This window comes from Acytostelium subglobosum (genome assembly GCF_000787575.1).
Source record: "Acytostelium subglobosum LB1 DNA, scaffold: scaffold7, whole genome shotgun sequence".
Classification (NCBI taxonomy): Eukaryota; Evosea; class Eumycetozoa; order Acytosteliales; family Acytosteliaceae; genus Acytostelium; species Acytostelium subglobosum.
The window spans coordinates 13,711-38,847 of record NW_012236526.1 but is presented as its reverse complement, the minus strand read 5'-3'; the positions used below and the strand labels follow the sequence as shown (position 1 = coordinate 38,847).

The window sequence follows — 25,137 nt, the reverse complement described above, 5'->3', positions numbered from 1 at the left end:
CAACTGATCATTGAATCACTTTGTGTGTGTCTATGTTTGAATGAATGAATGAATAATTGATCAAATAGATATACAATTGATGTATATATCTTCAATAATGTTATGATGTATTTGATTCAAACAAAGAGATTGAATGAAATTGATCAAAATCTTTGATTTATGGGATGCTAGATCAGAATGAAAGTTGATTGAGGTGGTGATGATGGGACACGTCACTTTGAAAGTAGTTTTTTGAAGTTGAAGAGGTAGTAGTTGTATTTGTGTATAATGAGTAATAATAATAATAATAACAATCAGATTGGAGGTAGTGGAGGAATAGGTGTAGGAGCATCAACAACAGGTAAAAGGTTATCAAAGGGTTCACCAACTACAACAACAACATCATCTACAACTACTACTACAACTTCATCATCATCATTACCATCGCCATCATCAACATCATCAACATTATCAAATGATGAACTGTTACAACAACAACAATTACAACAACAGAGACAACAACAACTGTTATTAGAACTACATAGGAAACAATTGACTGTTAAACAATTGATTGAATGGTTGCTCAGAGTGACCATTGACAATGACCATCTCTACCCATCGCTTCGCGACGGTCGCATACTCTGCAAGCTCATGAATCGCTTCCATCAACCAGCCGACTACATCCACTTCAGTGACTTTGAGCCACTCCAACATTTCAAACAGAAAGAGAACATCGTACTATTCTTGAAGAAGTGCAGGTATGTCAATGCCATGTCATGGATGAGAACAATGATATAACATCATCATACTAACAATCAAATGTACATAGACTATATGTACCAGAGGAGTTGGTGTTCCAACCGAATGATCTGCTGGAGAGTGCTAATATGCCCCTGGTGTTGGATTGCCTGTTGGCCTTGTTTGATTACTTCCAAGAGTTCATCAAGAATGATCTGTATAATACTGGTGCACCAGAATACTATTACAACCCAAATGGAGGTATACATTACATGTTCCCAACAACCGATCAATCAAACAACATGGACAACAACAACATGGACAACTCATTGCCTGAACTTGTTGAACAATATCAACAATACTACAACAACAACAACAACAATGAGACAATGTATCAACAAGATAGTATGATGACACCAAAGAAGGGAATCAATGGATATATATTGGACGCGATCATTGTATCTAGGGACTACATATTGGCACCATTCCTAATATCAGTGGCACTTGGATTTGGAATCAAGTTGAGTCGCACGGCATTCGTAAAGGTGTCGGCACTACTCGCTAGACATTGTTCCACTTCGAGCACCACAACTGCCGCGTCCACACTACTACAGGACACAACATCACTATTCAACACCAATGCTCTGTTGAACATGCTCGATAGCTTTAAGCAGTATATCCATCAATTCATCGACAAGGCATTGGTGGCAACATCATCATCATCCACCACTGGAGCAATCACATCATCGAGCTAAGTTCATTCATTCATTGATTGTTCGATAGATAAATGGATACATATATTATACAAGATTAAGTTAAGTTAAAGTAGGTCGACTTCTGGTCTTGGCTCGATATTGATGAATGGGGACATGTTGGACGACATGGACGAGAACTTTCGCTTGAGCTCAGACTCGGTGCAGATGGATGGGATCTTGTCTGGCGAGAGGATGGTGAACTTGTTGTCGCTGGACAGCTTCTTCTCCACGCTTGCCTTGTTCCAGGAAACGCCGTATGGGATGATGGAGAATGGCTGCTGCAGGAACTTGTACACTTCGACGTTGGTGAAGCTCGACACTAGCATTGCCAAGCCATTGTGAGAGAAATGCGGTACAAAGTCCTTGTTGTTGACAAAGAAGTTGTAGTCCTCAGAGATGATTGAGAATCCACGCTCAGAGTATTTGACCAGACGATGTTGATAATGTATATCACCATGTAGCGTCCATGTTTGATTGTTGACAAAGTTACTCCTATAGTTCAATGACTCCATTGATCTATACAGGCAGTACACCTCTTGTCCATCATATCCAAACGAACTACAATTGATATCATTCGTCACCAATAAGTGTTCGATGTTAAGGTATGGTCTAAAGATTGATTGATTGAATGAGTTTGAGTGAGTTAGTGAGTGATCGATTGATTGGAATGAATCCAGAAGGGATACATACTCTAGATGGAATGAGATGGTGCGGTATGGATAGTGACAGGCGACTGAGATCACACCTTTGAATGAGTGGATGATCGTGGGCACTCTTGGTAGATGTGAGATGTACTCCATGATCCTGTTTGAGATCTCAAGACGGTCAAGACCATGGAAGTATATGTTGATATCACTCTCTTGATATCTCTCAATATCACCAGTTAGACAACTGGTCAATATTGAACCGACAAGTAATGTGTTGTCCCAGTTGAATGTGTCTGTGATGGTGCCTAGTGTCATCAACTTCATGTTCTCGTTGAATTGATCTCTCTTGACAATTGATGGTGATCCAAATAGTAGTGACTGCTCTGCTTTATATACATATTCATTCTGGTTGGACCATTGCTTGATGATGAACATAGAATAGTTGTCATATACATTGATCTTGAAGTTGTTGTTGTAGGGAGGTACGAAGATGTTCTGAGCGATGCCCTTCTCGTTGGAGAATGAAAACCAATGATCATGATCCAATGCACTTCTAAGTAGTTGTGATGGTGTTGGAAGTCTAAGGAACTCCTTCTCCTCGGGTTTTATCTTTCTCAAAATTGCCTGTAGTGCATCGAATCCATTTGGAGTACTATCATTCAAACACTCTGTAATGAAGTCCTCCAGTAGTCTCTCTGGTAGTGCCTCGAGGTATGTATCAATGTCCTTGGGACATCTACATTATGATAGAATGATTTAGTGATTGGTTAGTATCTTTACAATATCTATTATTTTGGAATACATACATCAACATCTTTTGTCTCAAGACACCAAGTAGCATGCGTTGGAGTGATGGTATCCTGTTCTTGGGTGGGGTATCAGGTGTCAATGTTCCAAACAGGTCTCCATCTGGATCGAAAGAGTTTGATTGATTGAACTCCTTTCCTGTGAGTTTGAGATACCTAGGATTTTCAAGAAATATTAATATCATAATTAATTGATTAAGTGGAAACAATAATATTTACATTTCTCTAAACTTGTCTGTGCACTCAGTTAGGGATCTTGAGGTGAACTCTATCCTCTTGAGAGGTGACACCATGTCATTACCCTCGAGGTACAAGAAGTTGAAAGTGTCCGATAGGTTCTTCTTGGGTATGAACAACTTTACAATAATCTTATTATTGTCTTGGTTGTATCTGTACAGGTATGCCTCATATCTTACCTTGGCCTCCTCATCCTGGTAACATTCTGTCTGGAACAAGCAGTTCTCATTGAAATACATATTATAATATACCTGAAACAAGATGAACGGTGTAAATATGATTGATTAATTGATTGAATGAGTGAATAAAAGTACATACATGATTGTTCAAACTTGATTTGAGTGCTGAGATGACTTTGCCATTGCGATCAAACTTGTTGAGCTTCTGGAGCTGAGGTACCTTGTTGTACTTGCTGTATACTAGTGTGTTGAGGAACTCTTTGAGATGTCCGATTCCAACTAGTTGTAGTTGTGCAATACAATCAACCATATGTGATATATTATTGCTAACAACTGGTGCATTATTACCAAGTAGTTGGAAATTACTTAGTAGACATTGTTGATATTGGAAATCGGACAATATAGATTTGATCTTGATTAATCGCTCATCCATTGGTATGGACTTGTCGTTATAAATATTGAATGATCTATACCATTTATCACGGATTATAATCTGGTTGCCAACTTGTGCATCGGTCATCCTGAAGCTGACCAATACATCATCAACCAAAGTATTATGATCATAGTTATCCTTTGAAAATGGTTCATCATTAATTGTATTTGAAGCCAACAGCTTCTTAATATTCTTTTGGAATAATTCCATTATTATAATTATATGTATTATATTTAATTGATTGTAGATTGATTGAATAAATAAATATTGTTGGAGTAATAAGTTAACTTTGAGTTGATTCTGTATTTGTAAATAATTATTATTTTATTATTCTTAAGAATATTACTAACATAAATGGAATAAACAGACCTTCGCATAATTGCTATACTTACTACTTTGGTGTAGAATCGTCTAGAGGGCACCATTCTATTCAAAGTTCCATGTACGATTTGGAACAGTACACCGGGTCATGTAGGGATAGAGTCGAAGGGACCAGCCCTAGATGAGATATACTTGTTCTGGTTGATGAACTATTCCATCTATAGACGCAGACGATTGCCCAATAAGGTAGTTTCCTTTTTAGTCCAAACACAACGTCGTGGATCGTTGGATTTTCAAAGACTGGGACCCAAAGTGTTGAGTCAAAAAGACTAGATTTTCCTTTTCTGGACTGTTTTTTGTTTGGTTGTTGGTGGGTGGTTGTGTCGAGTGTTGTCTTGCTCAATGATGATGATGGAGATGACACAAGTTCAAAGTAATAGAATGATCCGAGTTAGATTGACGCAGTTATACTAAATAGGAAGGTTTATAGGAGACTTTCGAACTTGAACTTCTATTTATAATAAATAGTTGTAACATATATATTTTATCAATGTACCTTCCTTTTTCAATAACCAAAGAATACAGATATCACCAGGGTGATGTTGAGGAAATAATTAGAACTTTGATTAGACAATTCTTAATAATTAATATATAATATATTCCCAGTGATTGATTGTTTGTAGATTTCTTAAACTGAAAGATATTTGGATGAATGAAAAATGAATGAATGAATGGATTGATGACCTCATCACACTTGTGGATGCAAGATCAAACACATTATTGAGATACATAATATATTGTTTTAGAAACAACTCTGTTCCGAACATAGATCAGGATCAATGGAACTCAGATGGTCACATCATTGACCATTTGAGACCTAATAATGTATTGATCTTGGGAACCCAAGCGATGTTTTGTCGCTTGGTTTTTACTTGTTTCTCCCATGCCCATCATTTTCGGATCAATCAACTAAACACACTCATTTTGAACGAATTGTTATTTTATTCGATTGATTGAGATACAAAGTCAAGACTACCAATAATAATAATAATTTGTTATATATATATAATATATAATAATTATGATAAAGATATTAATACTTATTGTTGTATTAATACAACTGTCCTTGGTATTGGCTTCCAAGGAAGCTGTCCTTCCAAGTGAACAATGTATCACAGATATAGAACACATGTTATTCTACACTGAACCAACCTTGGATGCTGGAAGTATGTACTTAATCATTCTTTCAATCAATCAATCAATCATCCAATTGAAATACTAATTTATTTTTTTATTAATAATTAGTGATCATGAATACTGGAAGAGGTCCTGGTGATCTTGGAAATATTGATGACTGTTTGGGAATGGCTCCAAGTGCACATTATTGTGTGTATCAATCAACAATTAATGTTCCAGACTATGGTCTATATACTTATGTGATTGGATTGTGTGTTCCTTCAAGTTGTAATACTACCGAGGATCTCTCCGCTGCAATCTTGGAGATGTTGGCTGTACAAGTTGTGTTTGCCTATCCAGGAAATGAAACAGTTAGCCACTGCTATAACTCTTATGACAACATCACTGTAAAGTCATGGACCACTGGTGCCAAGGTAATGGTCGGTGTCTGTACATTCTTTGGTCTGATGATGGCCATTGGCACGATCGTTGAGTATCTGTCCATCAAGTATCCCCGTGGATTCAAAAAGTCCGATGAGACCGAAGCTTTGTTGGATGGATTTGGAATGATCCGCGAGAATGGCTCTGGTGAGCCAGTCAACGAGCAACAGCCACTTGGAGAGAGATCAAAGTTTGCCGCCGTGTTCCTTGCCTTCTCTTTGATATCCAACTACCGATCATTCACCCAAGGCGCCTCTTCAAACCGTCGCTTCGATGCCCTCGATGGAATAAGGACCCTGTCAACATGTTGGGTGCTCCTTGGTCACTCCCTCCTATTCTCTGCCCAACTTGGAATTGACAACATATCATACGTCTTTACCGACGTGCGCCAGTTGTTCACATTCCAAGCCTTGCCTGCTGGGGAGTTCGCTGTGGACATCTTCTTTATGCTAAGTGGTTTCCTCGTGGCTCACACCGTGCTGGTGCAACTGGACAAACGCGAGGAGAGTGGCAAGGGCTCAGGTCTATTGTTCTGGCTCCAATACGTCGTTCATCGTCTACTCAGACTGTCACCACTCTACTACTTCCTACTGTTTGTTCTCTGGCAACTGTCGCCAATGTTTGGAAGTGGCCCACTCTGGTACCAATACAACGTGTCGTCCAGCTGTGACCAATATTGGTGGACCAACTTGTTGTACATCAACAACATGTACCCTGCCACATTGGACCAAGAGTGTATGGGTTGGTCATGGTACCTGGCCAACGACATGCAGTTCTACCTTCTTGCGCCATTCGTTCTCTTGGCCTACCGCAAGTTCAAGCCAGCAGGGTGGTTGATGATCGTCGCTCTGTTGGCAGTCTGCTTCACGACCAACATCTGGATCACCATCAAGTTCCACTTGGCCACATTCTTTGACCTGTCGCCCCAGGTCACCGACTTCACAACCGACATCTACAGCAAGCCGTGGACTCGCGTCGGTCCGTTCGCAGTCGGTCTCGCCGTCGCCCTATTGTACCGTATCGAGAAGACTAGAGAGTTGTACAACAAGCCTCTGTTCAGATACACAGCCTACATTCTCGCGCTGAGCATCACCTTCTTCTTCACCTACATACCCTACACATCATTCCACTCAGACAACGGATGGAACAACACTGAGAACGGATTGTACAATGGATTCGCTCACACTTTGTTCACGGTCGGTCTTGCCCTATACATGATGTCGACGTTCTATGGCCATGGAGGTGTGCTCGGTCAATTCCTCGAGCTGCCCATCTTCAAGTACTTCTCCAAGTTGACGTACTCTACATATTTGATACATCCGATTGTGATATTCACCGGACTGTTCTCTCGCACAACCTTCACGCACTACTCACCGACAGAGTTTGCATGGATGTACACTGGTAACACTGTTCTATCATTCGCAGCAGCCTTTGTAGTACATCTTGCCGTTGAGAAACCATTCGTGAACCTCGAGCGACTCATCCTACCAAGTCGCAGACAATCATCAAGTCGTCCATACGATCACAACAAGGATATCAACTAACTATATTATTGTCATCATCCTCTGTCTGTTCATGTTTGATTGATTGATTGACATCGAATAAACTTAAGTTTGTTGTTTGAGTCAAACACAAGTCACTTGTTTCCAAGAACCAAGTTGTCAAGTTGGAGTGAGTTGACGATGAGCTCGAGGGAAGTGTGTTTGGGTCACATTGTTGCTCGTTGCTTGTTGTACGCACACAACAAGTACAAGATGACTAACTATCTCATTCAATCACACAAGTCAGCAATCGCAACAACGTGGCAATCAATCAAACAATCAGATCATCTTACGAGCAACACTGGTGTTGAATGACTGCGAGCGATTTATCAACCAAGGTCAAGGTTACCAATCTTTGTTAAGATGTGCCAACAACAGACCTAAATGATTGATTGATTGACTGTTACCAACAACTTTACTTGGATAATCTATTGGAGTAGTTGGTGTAGACCTCATTTATTGTGCGATATAATGGTGGTGTTCAACTGAGAAGGGAAGGTGGAACCGATCACACGGGTTACCAACAAGACTCTCTAACAATCCCGACCCCTCAAACCACACATCACTCGTCAAAAGTGATCAAGAGTTCCATTTCGACCTTGACAGGCGACGGGCTAGACACGCTTTGGACATAGGTCGCAAATCATGGACCTATTTTTAGTAATGAAAATGACAGATTACAATATCTTGATACTTTATAGTATGGCGTATCAACAAAAATTTCCAAATCATCTTATAATGGTATCTTATGAAGGGATGATAAGAATCCCTCGTTGACAAAGATGGCTCGCAACTCGATCGTTAAGTCATGACTGTGGTTCTGTGAACCGTTTTAGAGGAGAGCCATACCAAATAGCATCACGTAAAGGCTACACATCGGATTCAAGCTCCTCCTCTTCCTCTATTCGCTCCAATGCGTAGCGTTGACTATCCATCAATCTTGAACTCACTTGTCTTCGATAACTTGTACACACTAAATCAATCAATCAACCAACAAAGATGTATAGTTGTAAACATAATCAACTTGGTACTGTACTCTTTGTGCTTGTGTCATTGACACTGGCATTCAATTGTTCAACAACAGCAGCAGCAGATCTGAATCCAAAAGAATGTATGTTTGTTTGATCAAGTTCCTACATTCACTCACTCACTCCATCCATCACCTCAATAACACTCATCAATCAATCAAAGTGGCATCAATTCGATGGATAATCCAACAATATCAAATAGGATGGAACTTGACTGGTACTACATGTCAACAGATTAGTCCAGGGGCAATCAGTCTCACTTGTCTAGTTGACAAGGCCAAGAATGAGGAATCAATCACTAGAATGTATGTGTACAGTTCAATCGATCAATCAGTCAATAATACATAATAACCATCACAACATATATTTAGATCAATTAATAATCTACCAGTGGTGAATCAAGGCAATCCAGACCCCAACTTAGTCTCATTGATCTTTCCAAACGTCACCTACTTCTCATTGAACAACCTTGTCCGTGTCAATAAGAGTTTCCACATACTAAGCCTTGTGGACAACCCAGAAAACAGTAAATGGGCTAGCATTGGGTAAGTAATTGGTCCAATCCAATGGACCATTCCTCCAAACGGCTACCTCTCTAACTAACTAATATTTTATAATTATTTGCTTAGCTTGTCAAGCCAGCTTGCTGATCCAATTGTAATTCCAGACACATTCCCAATATATTTGAAACTTACCGCTTTGTAAGTAGTATTCAATCAATCAATCAATCATTCATACATCAAGTTAGTTCTAACATAATTTATTATTTGTTAGCCAAATGTCTGCCGTTAGGTTTGCATCAAATGTACCTCAGTCCTTGTTCTCAACACCAACGTTGATCAACTTCTCATTGTTGAATATAGACTTTACCAGTCCAAACTTTACTATAATGTTTGATACAACATTGGTTTATCCCAAAATGAAATCAATGTAAGTATCCACCATCTACTACAATGACCAGCCATGGCAAGATCGATCACTAACACCTACACACAGCCAGATAGCCTTTAATAATCCACCAGCATATACCAAATTTGTATATGATGATTATCATTTCCCTTCCTTAAGCATGGTGTAAGTATATCTCAAAATACCAATCAATCAATCAATCAATCAATTATACTTACCATTCAAACTTCTGGAACACAGTCAATACAACTCTTTATATCCATACAATGTGACCATTGACCACTCGAACGTAACCGATATGTAAGTTGTACAATACATTATAGTTTGTCACTCCTCAACTCACTTACACCAACATCAATCTATCAAACAAACAAGCCAATTCTCTGCCATCAAGTTATATAATGCCAACAGTACCTTTGTCACATTAGCCAGAGCACCAGCTGCCAAATCAATGTAAGTAGATATAATAACTATAATGAGCAAAGTGATCAATTTCTAACCAATCCATCAATAACTAAATCAATACATAACAGGGGAATGTACTTTGTCACATTCACATCCAACATCACACACTTGTCAGTTCTGGATACAGTGAGATTGTCCAACACCAATGAGATCGTTGCGGCCAAGAATTTAATGCTAGTGTATGTTCATTAATACATCTCCATCAAGCCATGCACTTTTACTAATATCATATCGATCGAATTTACTATGTAGACAATACGCTGGTCCAACATTCACCAGGTTTCCATATCCCAATATATTGTCCAATTTTGGTTCCAAAGTGTGAGTATCAACTACATCCCAATCAATCTATACCTGTACAATTACTAACCAACCCTTCCAATTCCAAAAATAATAATAGTAATGTATTTGATACAAATATTACTGGATCTCTACCAGATTTGTATGCGGGTAATCGATTGAGTCAATTTTATGCACCAAAGAGCTATCCTACTCCAACGATCACTGGTACAGTGCCAGACTACTTCTGTTCAATTGAAACAGTGGATATTTCAGGCACGATGGTCACCAACGTCCCAGATTGCATGTATTGTTTCTGGAACATCACTACCAATGTCTGGTTGCCGCCATCAGTCATTCCTCCACCACCAGAATTTGTCTGCAGTATGTATATTTAACCGTGGAACAATTCCTCACACTCACTCACTCACTCTATCCACTCAATCAATATAGAAACTGGTGTTGACAATACATACTTTGTATTGCCAAGGGATAGTGTGCTACCCTATCCCATCAAGATAACTGGATTCAATCTTGGATACCTTATAGCAGGTGACTTCTCCCCAGCTACTAAGTTGTCCAAAGTAATGCCAAACACATGGTTCAAATATGCTGCCAACACATCATCTGGTTCAGAAACACTAGTATTCTCCACCTCCAAGAACATCAAGTATACAATTGGATGGCAGATAGACGGTATGTATCACATCACCTCAATCAATCAATCGATCGATGGATCACTCACTAACTCACTCGCTCAATCAATCAATATTAAATAGTTACCAAAGTTACCTATGTACTTGGTGAGGTCAATGGCAATGTGATGAATATTACAATTAATGGAACGTTCCATGAGGAATACCCTTATGTTGTTTATATTTATGGACATCGTTGTAAGATCTCGACTATGTTCTCTCAGGCATTCTGTCAAATTGATATCACACTACCCAAGTTGGACAATATGGCCAATATATCATCTGGATACTCAGACCCAATCATCATACCAGTGAACCAATATTGTAAGTCATCAATCAATTAATCCATCAATCAAACACTAACATTAATCAATCAAACATATGTAGTCCTCCCACTTGTAAAGACTGCAACACCACAAAGATTGACTATTGATGGTGGCCAGGTGGTGCTAACTGGATACTATGGACAAGTGTATATGAATTCGACAGTATGGATCAATGGATTGAATTGTCCAATTGACAAGGTTAACATCACCGGCGACTACAACTCACAATTGGTATGTACCATTGGCGGCGGCCTGGTGCCCGGTATGGCCAACGTCACTGTCAACACAGAAGGTCTTATCCCATTCACCTCATTCCTGTTGTTGCAAATATGTAAGTCATTCCCCATTCGATCGTTCAATCATACATTCACTCGCTCACTCATACATCAATCAATCAGATGACAACACTATACCAGTTGTTGATCCATGCGTTAATCCAAGTGGAAAGAATGTACAATGTGCTGGCAATGGACAATGTTTGAATGGTGCATGTTGGTGTAATGAAGGTTATGGTGGATTCTATTGCGAGGAGAGGGTAACTGCTGGTGTGGTCATACTTCCAAACGCAACAGCACCAACTGTTGACATTGTTACCACCAGCTCGCTGTTCCAATTCAATGTCGTGGCGATCCAAGAGGTGGACTCAACATACACTGTGATCAAGGAGCTAATCACCGATCGTTGGTTGTTTAACGAGACTACCATTGGACCACTCAAAGTGTTTGATTACATGTTGAACATCAACGGAACATCATCTGGCGATCAACAATGGGGTGATCTCAAAGTGATGGTCCAGTTCTCACAGTCGTCTGAGTCCAGACAGGTGGACTTTGCCGATCACACAATCAGATATTCCGCCAACTCACTCAAGATGGGACTCAACATCACCAACTGGCAATTTCAATCCAATACTCATATGTTGCGTGTTGTCTTCAAGAATGATCTGGATATCCCAGCCGACGAATCCTGCCAGACAAGCAACGTGCAACAGCAACTCGATCCATTGGCCAACCTCCAGTTCCTCAAGGTGATCCACAGCGATGTCACATACTTTGGACGCTTCCTGCCCTACGCCTTTATCGATGGCCGAGTGTGCTACTCGCTCAACCACATCATTAACTCGACCGCCACCAATGAGACATCCTACATTGGCACAGTGTTGCCTATGTGCCAAGAGTGCTGGATCGATCCAGACTTCACGGTGTTGACCACAGTCGAAGGCCAGAACACCTGTGGCGGTGGCTCGAGCGGATTGACCACTTGGAAGATCATCGTCATTGCCGTCGTAGTGGGTCTATTCGTCGTGGCTGCATCAGTTGGAACAGCATTGTACATCAAAACCAAGATGCAATACAACAAAGAGCACAACAGAATATCACAAAGATTACACCAAATGAACAGTAGCAACAACCTCACCTCCAGTACCAGCAGTTCAGGTTTGATCAACAACGACAGCACCAACTCCAATATATAATTGGATGGACCAATACTCCTCCTCCTTCCTCCTGCTTCTCCTTCATTCATTCTTCATACTTCATCTTCTTCTACTTCTACTTCTTACTTAAGCGCTAACAACAATAATAATAATAGTAATAATAAAGGGTTGGGTAGGTCATGTCTACTTGACTCAGTCCACTTCCTTCTTGGAAGTCCAATGGACACTAGTTCTCGAGCTACCTCATGTATTACACTCTTGTTGTCATTGATTCATTCTCTCCCTCTCTATCCCTCATTAACTCATTGGTCGAGTCGAGGACATTCATGTCATGTCATGTCATGTCATACCATGTCAACATTGTTGACCAAGAACGGAAAGAGATAATCAGAATGATGCACGAGAACAAGAACGTGAACCTTGAGCTCTTCGGAATTGAAATTAAAAAAAAGAAAATCAGTGTGGGAAATTTGACTTCACTATTGTGTTTAAAAGTGGTGTGAGAGGGGGAGACACTCACTCCTACATTCTTGATTGTTCACTTTGATGGATGCTCGCAACATCTACATAGTCTAACTATCTATCTCACTCTATTTATACATACATATACACATATACATACACCATACACAATGACTTCATCAAATCCAACAACATTGAACTCTTGGTTGCTATCTGATGTTCACTACCCAGAGGGAATTGACAAGATTGCCTTTGCCAACTTGATGACGGGCATCGCCTTGGCATGCAAGATCACAACAAATGCTATTAAGAGAGCTGGTTTCGAACAGTTGTTTGGTCTGGCCGGCATTACCAACGTGCATTCGGAGGACGTCAAGAAGCTGGACATCATCGCCAACGACGCGTTCAAGGCCGCGCTGACCACCACGCACGAGGTGTTCTGCATGGTGTCCGAGGAGGAGGAGGACATCATCCCCGTGGCCAAGTCGACACAGGGCGACTTCATCATCACGTTCGACCCACTGGACGGCTCGTCCAACCTCGACGCCAATGTCTCAGTCGGCAGCATCTTTGCCATCTGGAACAAGGTCTCCAAGGACCACAACTTCACCAACGCCGACGTGCTGCGCAAGGGTCGCGAGATGGTCGCCGCCGGATACGCCCTCTACGGCAGCGCCACCATGCTGGTGCTGACACTCGGCAACGGCGTCTGCGGATTCACGCTCGACTACTCAGTAGGAGAGTTCGTCCTGACACACCCAGACATCAAGATCAAGTCCAAGGGCTCGATCTACTCGATCAACGAGGGCAACAGCGTCTACTGGGAGAAGGCCACCGCCGACTATGTCAACACAATCAAGTCGGGCAAGAACGGTCGCGCTCCATACTCCTCGCGTTACATTGGCAGCATGGTGAGCGACGTGCACAGAACCCTGCTCTATGGAGGTATCTTCATGTACCCAGCCGACTCCAAGTCGCCCAACGGAAAGCTCCGTTACCTGTACGAAGTTGCTCCACTCTCCTTGATCGTCGAGCAGGCCGGTGGCAGATCATCCAACGGAAAGATGCCATGTCTGGACATCACTCCAAACTCCATTCATCAGCGTGTTCCAGTGTTCATGGGCAGCGAGCAGGATGTCAAAGAGCTTGAATCATTCCACCAAAGCGCCTAAACAACCCATCAATGATCAAAGAGAGTTGGAATAAACACCTGACTGACTGAAGGAAGGTAGTACTACCACTACTTCCCTTAACTATTATATACACGCAACACAGAGACTAGATAGAGATACAAGGGTTGTCACTTGCTGCCTCCGAGGCGAGGAAGTGATTACCAGATTTATTATGTGTGATGATGTACATTGATCCAATGTGGAGACTAATGAGAAGTGCCAGCCAACATTAGGGTCAGTCTATGCTGTGGAATGTGCTTGTCCACCATCCTTTGGACTGGCCAATGGACGTGGCTTGCTCACTGCAGAGATGAACTGAATGATACAAAGAATGAGTCCAACAGCCAACACAACAATTCCAGAGAACAACAGGAATCCACTGTCTCTAATGATCAACAATCCCAAACTATATTGATTGATTTGGTAAGTGAGTGATGAGTGAGTGGATTGATTCCAGGTCAATTGATGGAGTGGACTTACAAGATAAAGAATAGACCCTTGCCAATCCAATAGGTGTAGAATCCGAATAGAGCAAGAATCCTGGCGGGGAAGACTATCTCTAGAATGACGATCATTATACCAAAGAAGATATAATAGACTCCAATGACAAAGTTTGTTACAAAGTGCCAAAAGTCTGTTGCCACAAAGTAATAGATTCCAGAGGCAACGATCAGTATGCCAACCAATATGTTCAACACTGTGAATATCAATGCTACGTTTGCCATGTTTTCTTCTTCTTTGTTTGATTGAATAGATAAATATAATATATATACTTTATACAATTAACTAACTTAACTTAGTAGTAGTTGTAGTATTCGATTATAAATACACAGAGATGTAAGTACAGTATTACAATAAAGTTAATCAAATAAATAACAAAGTAACTGCCAATGATTGAATTTGTACTTTGTTGTTGTCGTCGGCGTGGTGAATGGCATGAGTTGACAACCAACCACACGCGGCTAGTGTCTACGAACTAGCATAGACAAGTGTGGTACACTTATTTTTGCTAATTTTGGTCCTAAAGTCTGAGGAAGGACCTGGCAATGCATATGAGGTGAGACTGAGATGTGTCTATGTGATGTGTGTGTGTGTGTGTGTGTGTATTGTCAATCATTTCAATGAATATTGCCTACTTAATGTTTATTAGGTCTGCAAATTTGTATTCATTCTTTCTCTATCTATCTCCATTTCTCAAGTCTCTAATCATTTTGATGTACATATTTGTACATTATTAATTCAAACAAAGAAATGTCATCAAGATGTAATAATAATAACAACAACAAATAGGTAAATGCTTGAATTCATAATTTACCAATGTAATTGTGTACACGCAAGTACAGACACAATGATTGATGACTACGAATAAGAGACAGAGAGCCTTTTTTGTGTAGCTTATTTGAATGAGCGAACGATAGGATGAGGTGAAGTGATGAGTGAAGGGTGGGTTTGGGTTTGGATTGATGTGTTGGCTTTGATTTTTTGAAATTTATAATTAAATTATGCATTTGTATTCATTTCTATCCATCTATCCCATGGGATAATGGCGATGTCACTTTGTTACTCATCTCATGGTGTGTGAAGAACAGCAACACTCTGTCTGACTGACAACAATATCCACCACCCACCACTAACTCAACACACCCTTCCACCAAACTTGGCTGAATGACTGACTGACCTACTGACTCCATCTTCATTCAAATCAATCAATCAATCATTCATTATATATACCCGTATCAACAATCATATAACTTGTATTATATAAATCTATATTCTTCATATATATTCAAACAAAACACTTGTATTAATAAGATATGTCTATCACATTAAGTAGGTAACAGGGTTACATTGGAAGATCAATCAGTCATACATCAGATAACAGCAAAGATGATCGACGGATAGATGGACAGAGAGATAGGATGATCACTCAATTGAATGGATACTAATATGATATTGATTGATTGAATGAATATAGAGAACGTATTTGCACCAACTCCAACAGTTACACGTGGAAAGCCAGTGTTTGTCAATGCTGATCCAAAGGGAATCAACTTGGTCTACGCAGTTGGTAGCGCAATCGTCATTAGAAACATCAAGGACTCGACAGTTGCCGACCTCTACTACGAGCATCCAGCTCAGACCACTGTCGCTCGTTACTCACCATCAGGCTTCTACATTGCCTCTGGTGACGTGCAGGGCAACGTCAGAATCTGGGACACTGTCAACAAGGAGCACATCCTCAAGATCACACTCAGAGTGCTCGGAGGCCCCATCCTCGATCTGGCCTGGTCGTCAGACTCGCAGCGTCTGATCGCCGTCGGAGACGGCAAGGAGCGCTTCGGTGCCGCCGTCATCTGGGACTCGGGTGCATCATGTGGTGAGATCATTGGACACACCAAGCTCATTCAGTCGGTCGACATCAAGTCGAGCAGACCATTCCGTGCCGCCACCGGCTCTGAGGACTTTGCCGTCAACTGGTTCGAGGGTCCACCATTCAAGTACAACAAGCAGCTCACCACTCACGGACGTTTCGTCAACTGCGTTCGTTTCTCACCAGACGGCAACAAGGTCGTCTCTGTCAGCTCGGACAAGACAGGAATCATTTTCGACGGCAAGACTGGAGACAAGCTGGTCGAGCTCCAGGGTGGACACAACGGAGGCATTTACGGAGCCTCGTGGTCCGCTGACAGCGCCCGCGTCCTCACCGCCTCGGCTGACAAGACCTCCAAGCTCTGGGACGCCACCACTGGTGCCTGCCTCAAGACTTTCACATTCGGTGACACCACCGAGGACCAGCAGCTTGGTTGTCTGTGGGTCGGCGACAGTTTGCTCTCCGTCAACATGTCTGGTGAGATTGCCTTCCTGGACGAGAACAACGTCGCCAAGCCATTGAGAATTCTCAAGGGTCACAACAGACTGGTCAGCGCCATCGCCTACGACGCCAACACCAAGACCCTCTTCTCCTCATCGATCGATGGTGTCCTCTACCAATGGGACCTGACCACCGGTCTCGCCACCCCATTTGGCGGTGTTGCCCACAAGAACCAGATCACCTCTATCCAGGTGCACGGCGACCAGATTGTCACCTGTGCCAAGGACGACAGCGTCAAGATCTCCAAGATCTCCACCCACACCTATGGTCCATCGATCGCCATCGACTCCCCAGCCGTCGGTGTCTCTGTCGCTGGCGACGTCGTCGTTGCCGCCTCGATGAAGTCAATCTACCTCATCCGCGGTGGAAAGGCTGTTGCCACCGTCGCCGCTGCCTGGGAGCCAACCAGCGTTGCCATCTCACCAAACGGAAAGGAGGTCTCTGTCGGAGGCAAGGACGAGAAGATCCACACCTTCACCGTCAACGGTGACTCTCTGGCCGTCGCCGGTCTCCTGGAGCACCACCGTGGCCAGGTCAACTCTGTCTCATACTCGCCATGCGGCACTCTGCTCGCCTCTGCCTGCTCCAACCGTGAGGTCATGGTCTGGGAGGGCAAGAACAAGAAGATCAGCGGATGGGTCAACCACAATGCCCGTGTCAACACTGTTGCCTGGACTTCCGACTCGAAGCACCTCGTCACCGCCTCGCTCGATGGTGCCGTCCTCGTCTGGGACGTCGTCAAGGGTGATCAGCCAGTGCAGCTGAAGAACGCTCATCCAGGTGGTGTCAATGCTGCCGTCTGGACCACCGAGAACTCCTTTGTCTCATGTGGTAACGATGGAGCCATGAAGTTCTTCACCGTCACCTTCAAGTAAATCAGTTACGAACGAACCTTCTGTCCATTCCATCAACTCCTCCCCGCATACACAATAAATAATAATATTTACTTTCCTAAAGTTTATTCATTCATTCATTGTCCAACTATTAATAAGTCATACTATTCGTATATGTAGATTTAATTAATCGTTTGTAAGTTATAACAATCACACACATACACACCCAGGGTGTCATTCAATCATTGATTGACAGGTGACATTCATGATCACACGAACCACACCAACACACACAGATATTATGATCAATCAATCATACACACACAAACAGAGAGATATATAATCAATGTCGAAAGTCAAGTGTCAAGTGTCAAGTGTCAATCAGATGATGTGACTAACAAGGGGGTAGGGTATGTATACAACTGACTTGATATACAGCTTTTTGGCCATGTCAGCTCTCAAGATATCACTGGCAATATGTTTAATCTCATAAACACCAATCAGCAGATAGGCATGAGGACACATATGCATATATATACATCCACTCAATCAATACAATCCTATCCAATCCAATCCAATCAGATCAAATCAATACAACCTCCAACTGAATGAGGTACCATGGTACAGACACAAAACACTTGTTTGAATTGATTGATTGAATATATCCTTTTATTCATTCATTCATTCATTCATCCATACCCTCTTGCCAACCAACCAACTATCATCCATCACATGATTAAGGCATTACCTGATCATTATCATTATTATTACTACAACAACATTACTGTTTAGAGATATTAATTCAATATCTTTAACTGTCAATTCATTCATTCAAATGTATAATATTTATTTGTTACTTTTAATTCTTGTTGGATTTGTTTATTTACCAACTATCAATGGAGCATTCGTCCATGATACTGTGATCAGTCCATGCTCTCCATATCACACCTTCTTGCAACCAGTTGATCACTTTGAAGATGAAAAGGAATACGTCAATCACTACTTCTACCAAAGATTCTGCTTGAACAACAAGTTCGTTACTCCTGGTCATACTCCTCAAACCATCTTCTGTAAGTATTATCCATCCATCAGTCCATATGAAATAATATTAATATAATTATGTAAAGTGATACTTGGAGGAGAGAATCCATTGGACCCTGATCTGGTCAATCATCTTCCATTTATCGATGTGGCTAATGAGACTCAGGCAATGGTAGTTGCACTGGAGATTAGATATTATGGTGAGAGTCTTCCAATGCCAAACTTGACAACTCATCACCTTAGGTTCCTAACAACTGAACAAATGTAAATATCCAACTCCATTGACCTTATCACATTATACTTACTCCTCCATCAATCAATCAGTTTGGAGGATATTGCCAATTTCCAGATTGGATTATCAAACTATCTTGGACTTGCTGTAAATATCCTACACTGTCTCAATCACCGAATCACTCACATACTCACTCAATCAATCAAATAGAATTCCAAATGGATAGTAATGGGATGTTCATATGGAGGTACTTTGGCAACTTGGTATAAGATGAAGTATCCTAATTTGGCTACTGCTGTTGTGGCTTCATCTGCACCTTTGAAGGCTGTAACAAAGTTTGACTCTTATGATAGAAAGATACGTGAGAACTTGGGTCCTGAATGCTCAGCATCCCTAAAGAGACTATTCGATCACATCGAGCATGAGATAATGACCAACAAGAACACATCACTCAAATCATTGTTCAAGTGTAATCAAGAAATGGATGATAGAATGTTCCTATACATGATCTCGGAGACCCTAAGCTACGCCGTTCAATACAACTCCAAACAAAGGGCAATCAGCAACCTCTGTCCCAAGTTAGAGCACGATCCAGAACTAGAAATAATCGATCTTCTTTCAATCTACGTTGGATTCGTCAATGATCTATTCACGAATCAACATGTAAGTTCATCCTACCAAACTTATGGAACTATTCCAATCACTCACGCTCTCACTCGATCAATCAATCAATCAATGTAGATGGAATGCGAGGACTATAATATTTATAATTATGCAGGTGCCGGACCAGACGTATCTGGAGCAAGACAGTGGACATGGCAAATGTGTAGTGAATATGGATGGTTCTTTGTAGGCTCAGACAGTAATACAACACTCAAATCCTCATTGATCAATGTTACATGGTGGGAAGAAGAGGTCTGTCGTATCTTATTCGGCAAGCCAATGAGTCCATTCGTCGACAGGATCAATACAAGATACAGGTAAGGCCATCAATCACCCCAAACACATTCTAAATACTAACATCAACTTGATCATTCATTTAGTATTGACAATATCAAACAAATGTCCAATATACTATTCACACATGGTGACTTTGATCCATGGATGAACCTATCAGTAACTGATCAATGTCAACTTCCATCATCAAACATATTGATAATTCCAGGTGAATGTAAGTACATTGAGTTGATCACATTATAGAATCGAATGGACAAACTAACGCATTGATATTTTAGCTCATTGTGCCAATTGGTTCTCAGAGACAGCTCGTGACTCTGTAGAGTTGAAGAACTCTAGGAAACAGTTGGGCTCATTCATTAAGCAGTATGTCCAGACTACTTGTAATAATGAGTTTTGTCGTAGAGATGGTGGAGTATGTCTTCCAGAGAAGTATAATGATACAATGTTCTTGACAGAATGTATCTCGGCAAACATAACATGTAAGGATGGTATACGAACTGCTATACCAATTGATGAAGTCCTCACTTCAATCACTGGAGCGCATAATGAGCTTCCAGTTGATGGTGCACCACCTGGTGTCCCTGGGTCTGTCTTCATCCATCATCAAAGGCGATCCAAAGGAGTCGACCCTGGATCCAGACCATTTATCGGCCACATCAATCAATCAGACTGCTCAAGAACAAGTCCATGGACCATCAGTACACTAAGCATCATCATTCCATCGGTCATCCTACTCGTCCAACTTTTGTAACAAGTCACGTGATCAAATCTGACAAGTGATCAGTGGTCACGTGATCAAATCGATCACATGACCATCGCCAATCCAATGTACAATCCATTCATCAATCAACTAACTATATATGAACCTAATAAAGGGACTTAAACTACTTTACTTATTACAACACTTCTTGTTCTTCTTGCCAGAGCCGCATGGACAGGCGTCGTTTCTACCGGCCTCCTTCTTTGGAAGGTTGCCGGCACCCAGACGCACACCGCTCTCTGCCAGTCTCGTCCTGATGTACTCCTCGGCGCGCTTGGCATTTGCGTCGGCGTTTTTGTCAAACTCCTGAGCCTCGCGCTCGGTGGTTGGATAGCCGTTGGCCAGTCTGACGATCTGCTCGGTGATCAGCTCGCCCTTGATGATCCTGGTGGTGAATTGGTCGACGGTGAAGCTGAGGTTGCCCTCTGGGAACTGCTGCTTCATCTGCTCGAAGCCAGTCTGGTGAACAAAGTCCTTCTCGTCGTCGAATCTAATCTTCATGTCATTGACACCACTCCATACCAACGAGTGCAGCGATGTTCTAGTATCATAAGTGATGTTCATTCTAGATGTCATATCAACTTGTAGTGTCTTTACTTGGTCGTTCAGGATCTAAAGGGTGGGGATGGTTCCAGTGTTAGCGCGATTGATGAGTTGACATGAAGTTTGAGATCGATCAAACGAACATACATTGATGTTGACATCGACGGTCTTCCAGGCCTCGATGGTGTTTGTGAAGATTCTTCCCTTGAAGACAAATGTACATCTCTGGCAGGACTCAATCATGACCTTGACGACACGAGCTGAGAGGGTGTAGTGACCATCCTTGAGGTTCTTGAAGAAGACGGTGGCCTTGGGACTGATGGTCTTGTCCAACTCCTTGGTGACGTTGTTCTCGTCCTTGACAAAGAAGACCTCTTGGTCCTTGGCACCGGAACCCAACTGGGCGTCGGCCTTCTTATCCTCGATGGACTGTTTGATTGTGGTGGCCTCCTGACCCTTTGGTTGGGGCAGTGAGTTGTTAACATCGGATACTGTGGCGATTGAATCGGCCAACACTTTTGCTTCACGTTCAGTTGATGTAGACATGTTTGTTTTGTTTGTTTTACGCTGTTGTTGTTGTTATTTGTACAAAGTTGGGGAATGTGTGTTGTGTGTATATATTGATTGGATGAATGAATGAATGACTGAATGTAATGTCTGTTTGTTTATCTGTCCTTTGTACTTTGAATGTTGGGTTCAGAGTTTGGTTGTTTTGTCAGACGATGTTGATGAAATTAAAAAAAAATAATAAAAATTGATAGTATCTTTGAGTGAGTTAGTGTGATTGAATGATGAAAAAAGTGAGTCTGCCAATGATTGCCTTTTATCGATGCCATTCACACACACCCATCACTGAACCCAATGATCAGTGAATTCCATTAATGTGGGTGGAATGCCTTTGGACATCTCATCCCATCTTGGACAATGGCAAACACACATCAATATATCACCGGGTCAGTTTAGAACTTTCATTGAAATTGCAACCAACTTTCATCATTCAATCATCTACTCTACATCTTCAGAATTACTACTACTGTTTATATGTTTGAATATGATTGAAACAGATAATAACATTGAATAGAATTATTGAGATAAAGTCAATACTTCATATTCTATCTCTCTCTCTCTCTTGTGATTCAATCAAATGTGAATGACTTTGATTGAAGTTGTCATAACATATATACATATATTATTACTTCATTAATGAGTCAAAGATTGAATCGAATGTGAATGACTTGATCCCTTGTGTTTGTTCTGGCTCGCAACACAACACAACGCAACACACCTTTCAACTTTTGCACATCAATCAATTCAAATTGAGATTGTTTAATTGCTTCAATTTACAATTTACACAACTAAATAGAGATAGAGAGATTCCAATGGAGAAGAAAAGAATATATACATATAACTCACCTTGGACTGTGTACGGACTGAGTTGGAGTAGTAGACTGAATCAACCATTTAGATTGGCAATAGGATCATTCTTGGAGAACTATACAAACAGAGTCGATATCATACAGTTGAATGAAGAGACAGATGCCTTTGAAGTGTTGTGCGGCTTCGAGCATCCATACCCACCGACAAAGTGCATGTGGATACCAGACAAGAGTGGCAACAGACTAGATCTACTTGCCACCACAGGTGACTATCTACGTCTATGGGAGTTAACAAATCAGAAGTCAATCAAACTAAAGAGTCTATTATCAAGTGTACGTATATGTTAACATGATTGAATGATTGATTGATTGATTGAGTGTACTAACACATCCTATGAATGAATATAGAGTAAGAGTACAGAGTTCTGTGCACCATTGTCATCATTCGATTGGAATGAATCAGACCCTACACTGCTAGCTACATCAAGTATCGACACAACCTGTACAATATGGAATATAGAGGTATGATCGTCAACATCGATCAATCAATCAAGCATTCAATCAATCGACTAACATACATCAATCAATCTATCAATCATATGACTCGACTCGAATGAATGAATGAAATAGACACAACAACCAAAGACACAATTGATAGCACATGATAAGGAAGTGTTTGATGTAGCGTTTGCGAGAGGAACAGATCTGTTTGCATCGGTAGGTGCAGATGGATCATTGAGAATGTTTGACTTGAGGAATCTGGAGCACTCGACAATCATCTACGAGACACCTCAGTTCGTTCCACTGCTGAGGCTCTGTTGGAACAAACAGGACCCAAACTTCTTGGCAACCATACAGCAAGACAGTCCCAAAGTTATCATCTTGGATATACGCGTGCCATCTGTACCCGCCGCCGAACTCGAGTTCCACAAGTCTGCGGTAAATGGAATTGCCTGGGCGCCACACTCCAGCTGTCACATCTGCACAGTCTCCGATGACAAGCAAGCCTTGATCTGGGATCTCTCATCACTGCCCAAGCCAATTGAAGGTATGAGCGACACGGCAACTCACATCCAATCAATGACTGACACGACTACTCGTTTTTTTTTTTTAGATCCATTGCTGACTTATGAAGCCGACGCAGAGATCAATCAGTTGAATTGGTCATCGAGTCAACCTGATTGGATAGCGATTGCATTTGGTACAGATCTACAAATACTAAAGGTTTAATTAAATGATATAAACAATCGACTGATTGAACCCATAAACGAACGAATGAAATCAAGACGAAACATTCAAATATGTATTTGAGACACCGACGAAAGTCTGCATACCTGTGTGTCAACACATGGCAGAGTAATCAAACACTCTAAGGTGGTAGCGATGATTATAAAAAGTGCCCGAATATACATCACAAAAGTGACAAGTACTTTGAGGTAGCACAAAGTCAAGCTATGAGCGCAACCACTATTTTATCTCTTTATCTCTATCTCTCTTGTTCTCTCCTCGKTTCGTACAGGGTAGAGATACGCAAGGCCTTCCACTCGTTCTACTCGAAGCTCTACACCAAAGGCGCTGACGACGCCGATGAGCATGAGAGACTCCTGTCCCACTGGAGCCCGGACTGCCGGGAACACCTCCAGCCGCTCGAGGAGCCCATCACGGCCGATGAGGTCTTCTCCGCCATCTCCACCACGGATACCTCAAAGTCTCCTGGCCCAGATGGACTCACTGGTCAGTTCTACGTGACACACGCCGAGGTCCTTGCCCCCTTCCTTGCCGCCACGTTCAACAACATGCTGCTCGACCCTGAGACCATCACCAGTGACTTCAAGTGTGGAATCATCCACACCATCTTCAAGAAAGGCGACAGACTGGACATTGCCAACAGACGTCCAATCACCTTACTCAACGTGGACTACAAGCTCCTCAGCAAGGTCATCAATGCCAGACTCACCAAGCTCCTCGACAGTCTGATCAACCCATTACAGAATGGCTTCGTCCCCGAGAGGCTGATCCACGACAACACCATCCTACTGCAGGAAGTCATCGACACGGCTGCCCAAGACATGGCCACTGGCTATGTCACGCTGTTTGATTTCCAGAAGGCGTTCGACTCCATATCACATGACAGCATCGAGCGCACCCTCCGCCACGTCGGCATCCCACCATTGATGGTCGGGCTCGTCATGGCCCTGCTGCGGGGATCCGTGGCCAGAGTCAGCGTCAACGGCATCCTCACTGATGCCCTGCCCCTGGACAGAGGCACCAAGCAAGGTGACCCTCTCTCCCCGACGCTCTTTGTCCTGGTCATCGAGGCACTGGCAGCAGCAATCAACGCCGACCCATCCATCGTGGGCCTGCCGGTGTCACCGCCCCTCGACACATTAGTCGACGGCAAGAAAGTCTCGACCGTCCGCAAGAAGGTCAAGCTTCTCCAGTTTGCCGACGACACTGCAGCGCTCACCAGGTCACTCGAGGAACTCTTGAGAGTGA

At 42.1% G+C, this 25,137-nt stretch overlaps 13 protein-coding genes across 13 annotated transcripts; 10 read left to right on the top strand and 3 right to left on the bottom strand.

Annotated features, from left to right (window-relative positions):
- Positions 1–267: 267 nt before the first annotated feature.
- On the top strand, positions 268–1,472 carry SAMD00019534_038970 (hypothetical protein; the record flags this gene model as incomplete). The annotated part of the gene is made up of 2 exons (XM_012900402.1): positions 268–737; positions 809–1,472. The coding sequence occupies 2 exons, from the start codon at positions 268–270 to the stop codon at positions 1,470–1,472; spliced, it is 1,134 nt and encodes a 377-aa protein (XP_012755856.1).
- A 65-nt stretch (positions 1,473–1,537) lies between these two features.
- On the bottom strand, positions 1,538–3,651 carry SAMD00019534_038960 (hypothetical protein; the record flags this gene model as incomplete). Its single annotated transcript, XM_012900401.1, has 6 exons — positions 1,538–2,081; positions 2,163–2,855; positions 2,926–3,081; positions 3,145–3,281; positions 3,342–3,413; positions 3,481–3,651. The coding sequence occupies 6 exons, from the start codon at positions 3,649–3,651 to the stop codon at positions 1,538–1,540; spliced, it is 1,773 nt and encodes a 590-aa protein (XP_012755855.1).
- Positions 3,652–5,284: 1,633 nt separating this feature from the next.
- On the top strand, positions 5,285–7,256 carry SAMD00019534_038950 (hypothetical protein; the record flags this gene model as incomplete). The annotated part of the gene is made up of 2 exons (XM_012900400.1): positions 5,285–5,321; positions 5,401–7,256. 2 exons carry the CDS (start codon positions 5,285–5,287, stop codon positions 7,254–7,256), a joined length of 1,893 nt encoding a protein of 630 aa, XP_012755854.1.
- Positions 7,257–8,252: 996 nt separating this feature from the next.
- On the top strand, positions 8,253–9,980 carry SAMD00019534_038940 (hypothetical protein; the record flags this gene model as incomplete). Its single annotated transcript, XM_012900399.1, has 10 exons — positions 8,253–8,364; positions 8,445–8,586; positions 8,653–8,826; positions 8,911–8,982; positions 9,056–9,211; positions 9,278–9,355; positions 9,431–9,490; positions 9,566–9,643; positions 9,724–9,834; positions 9,908–9,980. The coding sequence occupies 10 exons, from the start codon at positions 8,253–8,255 to the stop codon at positions 9,978–9,980; spliced, it is 1,056 nt and encodes a 351-aa protein (XP_012755853.1).
- A 235-nt stretch (positions 9,981–10,215) lies between these two features.
- SAMD00019534_038930 (hypothetical protein) lies at positions 10,216–12,429 on the top strand (the record flags this gene model as incomplete). The annotated part of the gene is made up of 5 exons (XM_012900398.1): positions 10,216–10,318; positions 10,388–10,630; positions 10,714–10,953; positions 11,017–11,286; positions 11,354–12,429. 5 exons carry the CDS (start codon positions 10,216–10,218, stop codon positions 12,427–12,429), a joined length of 1,932 nt encoding a protein of 643 aa, XP_012755852.1.
- A 557-nt stretch (positions 12,430–12,986) lies between these two features.
- On the top strand, positions 12,987–14,018 carry SAMD00019534_038920 (hypothetical protein; the record flags this gene model as incomplete). Its single annotated transcript, XM_012900397.1, has 1 exon — positions 12,987–14,018. A coding segment is annotated over one exon (1,032 nt), but the record flags the coding sequence as incomplete, so codon positions are not given.
- Positions 14,019–14,264: 246 nt separating this feature from the next.
- SAMD00019534_038910 (hypothetical protein) lies at positions 14,265–14,749 on the bottom strand (the record flags this gene model as incomplete). The annotated part of the gene is made up of 2 exons (XM_012900396.1): positions 14,265–14,430; positions 14,505–14,749. The coding sequence occupies 2 exons, from the start codon at positions 14,747–14,749 to the stop codon at positions 14,265–14,267; spliced, it is 411 nt and encodes a 136-aa protein (XP_012755850.1).
- A 1,089-nt stretch (positions 14,750–15,838) lies between these two features.
- SAMD00019534_038900 (hypothetical protein) lies at positions 15,839–17,768 on the top strand (the record flags this gene model as incomplete). The annotated part of the gene is made up of 2 exons (XM_012900395.1): positions 15,839–15,854; positions 16,000–17,768. Coding segments are annotated over 2 exons (1,785 nt in total), but the record flags the coding sequence as incomplete, so codon positions are not given.
- A 796-nt stretch (positions 17,769–18,564) lies between these two features.
- On the top strand, positions 18,565–20,710 carry SAMD00019534_038890 (hypothetical protein; the record flags this gene model as incomplete). Its single annotated transcript, XM_012900394.1, has 7 exons — positions 18,565–18,799; positions 18,857–19,034; positions 19,095–19,149; positions 19,213–19,665; positions 19,744–19,982; positions 20,046–20,173; positions 20,238–20,710. Coding segments are annotated over 7 exons (1,761 nt in total), but the record flags the coding sequence as incomplete, so codon positions are not given.
- A 141-nt stretch (positions 20,711–20,851) lies between these two features.
- On the bottom strand, positions 20,852–21,811 carry SAMD00019534_038880 (hypothetical protein; the record flags this gene model as incomplete). Its single annotated transcript, XM_012900393.1, has 2 exons — positions 20,852–21,334; positions 21,413–21,811. The coding sequence occupies 2 exons, from the start codon at positions 21,809–21,811 to the stop codon at positions 20,852–20,854; spliced, it is 882 nt and encodes a 293-aa protein (XP_012755847.1).
- Positions 21,812–22,641: 830 nt separating this feature from the next.
- On the top strand, positions 22,642–22,984 carry SAMD00019534_038860 (hypothetical protein; the record flags this gene model as incomplete). The annotated part of the gene is made up of 1 exon (XM_012900392.1): positions 22,642–22,984. A coding segment is annotated over one exon (343 nt), but the record flags the coding sequence as incomplete, so codon positions are not given.
- Positions 22,985–23,064: 80 nt separating this feature from the next.
- On the top strand, positions 23,065–23,871 carry SAMD00019534_038870 (hypothetical protein; the record flags this gene model as incomplete). Its single annotated transcript, XM_012900391.1, has 3 exons — positions 23,065–23,163; positions 23,272–23,689; positions 23,756–23,871. Coding segments are annotated over 3 exons (633 nt in total), but the record flags the coding sequence as incomplete, so codon positions are not given.
- Positions 23,872–24,116: 245 nt separating this feature from the next.
- Positions 24,117–25,137, top strand: SAMD00019534_038850 (hypothetical protein; the record flags this gene model as incomplete). The annotated part of the gene is made up of 1 exon (XM_012900390.1): positions 24,117–25,137. A coding segment is annotated over one exon (1,021 nt), but the record flags the coding sequence as incomplete, so codon positions are not given.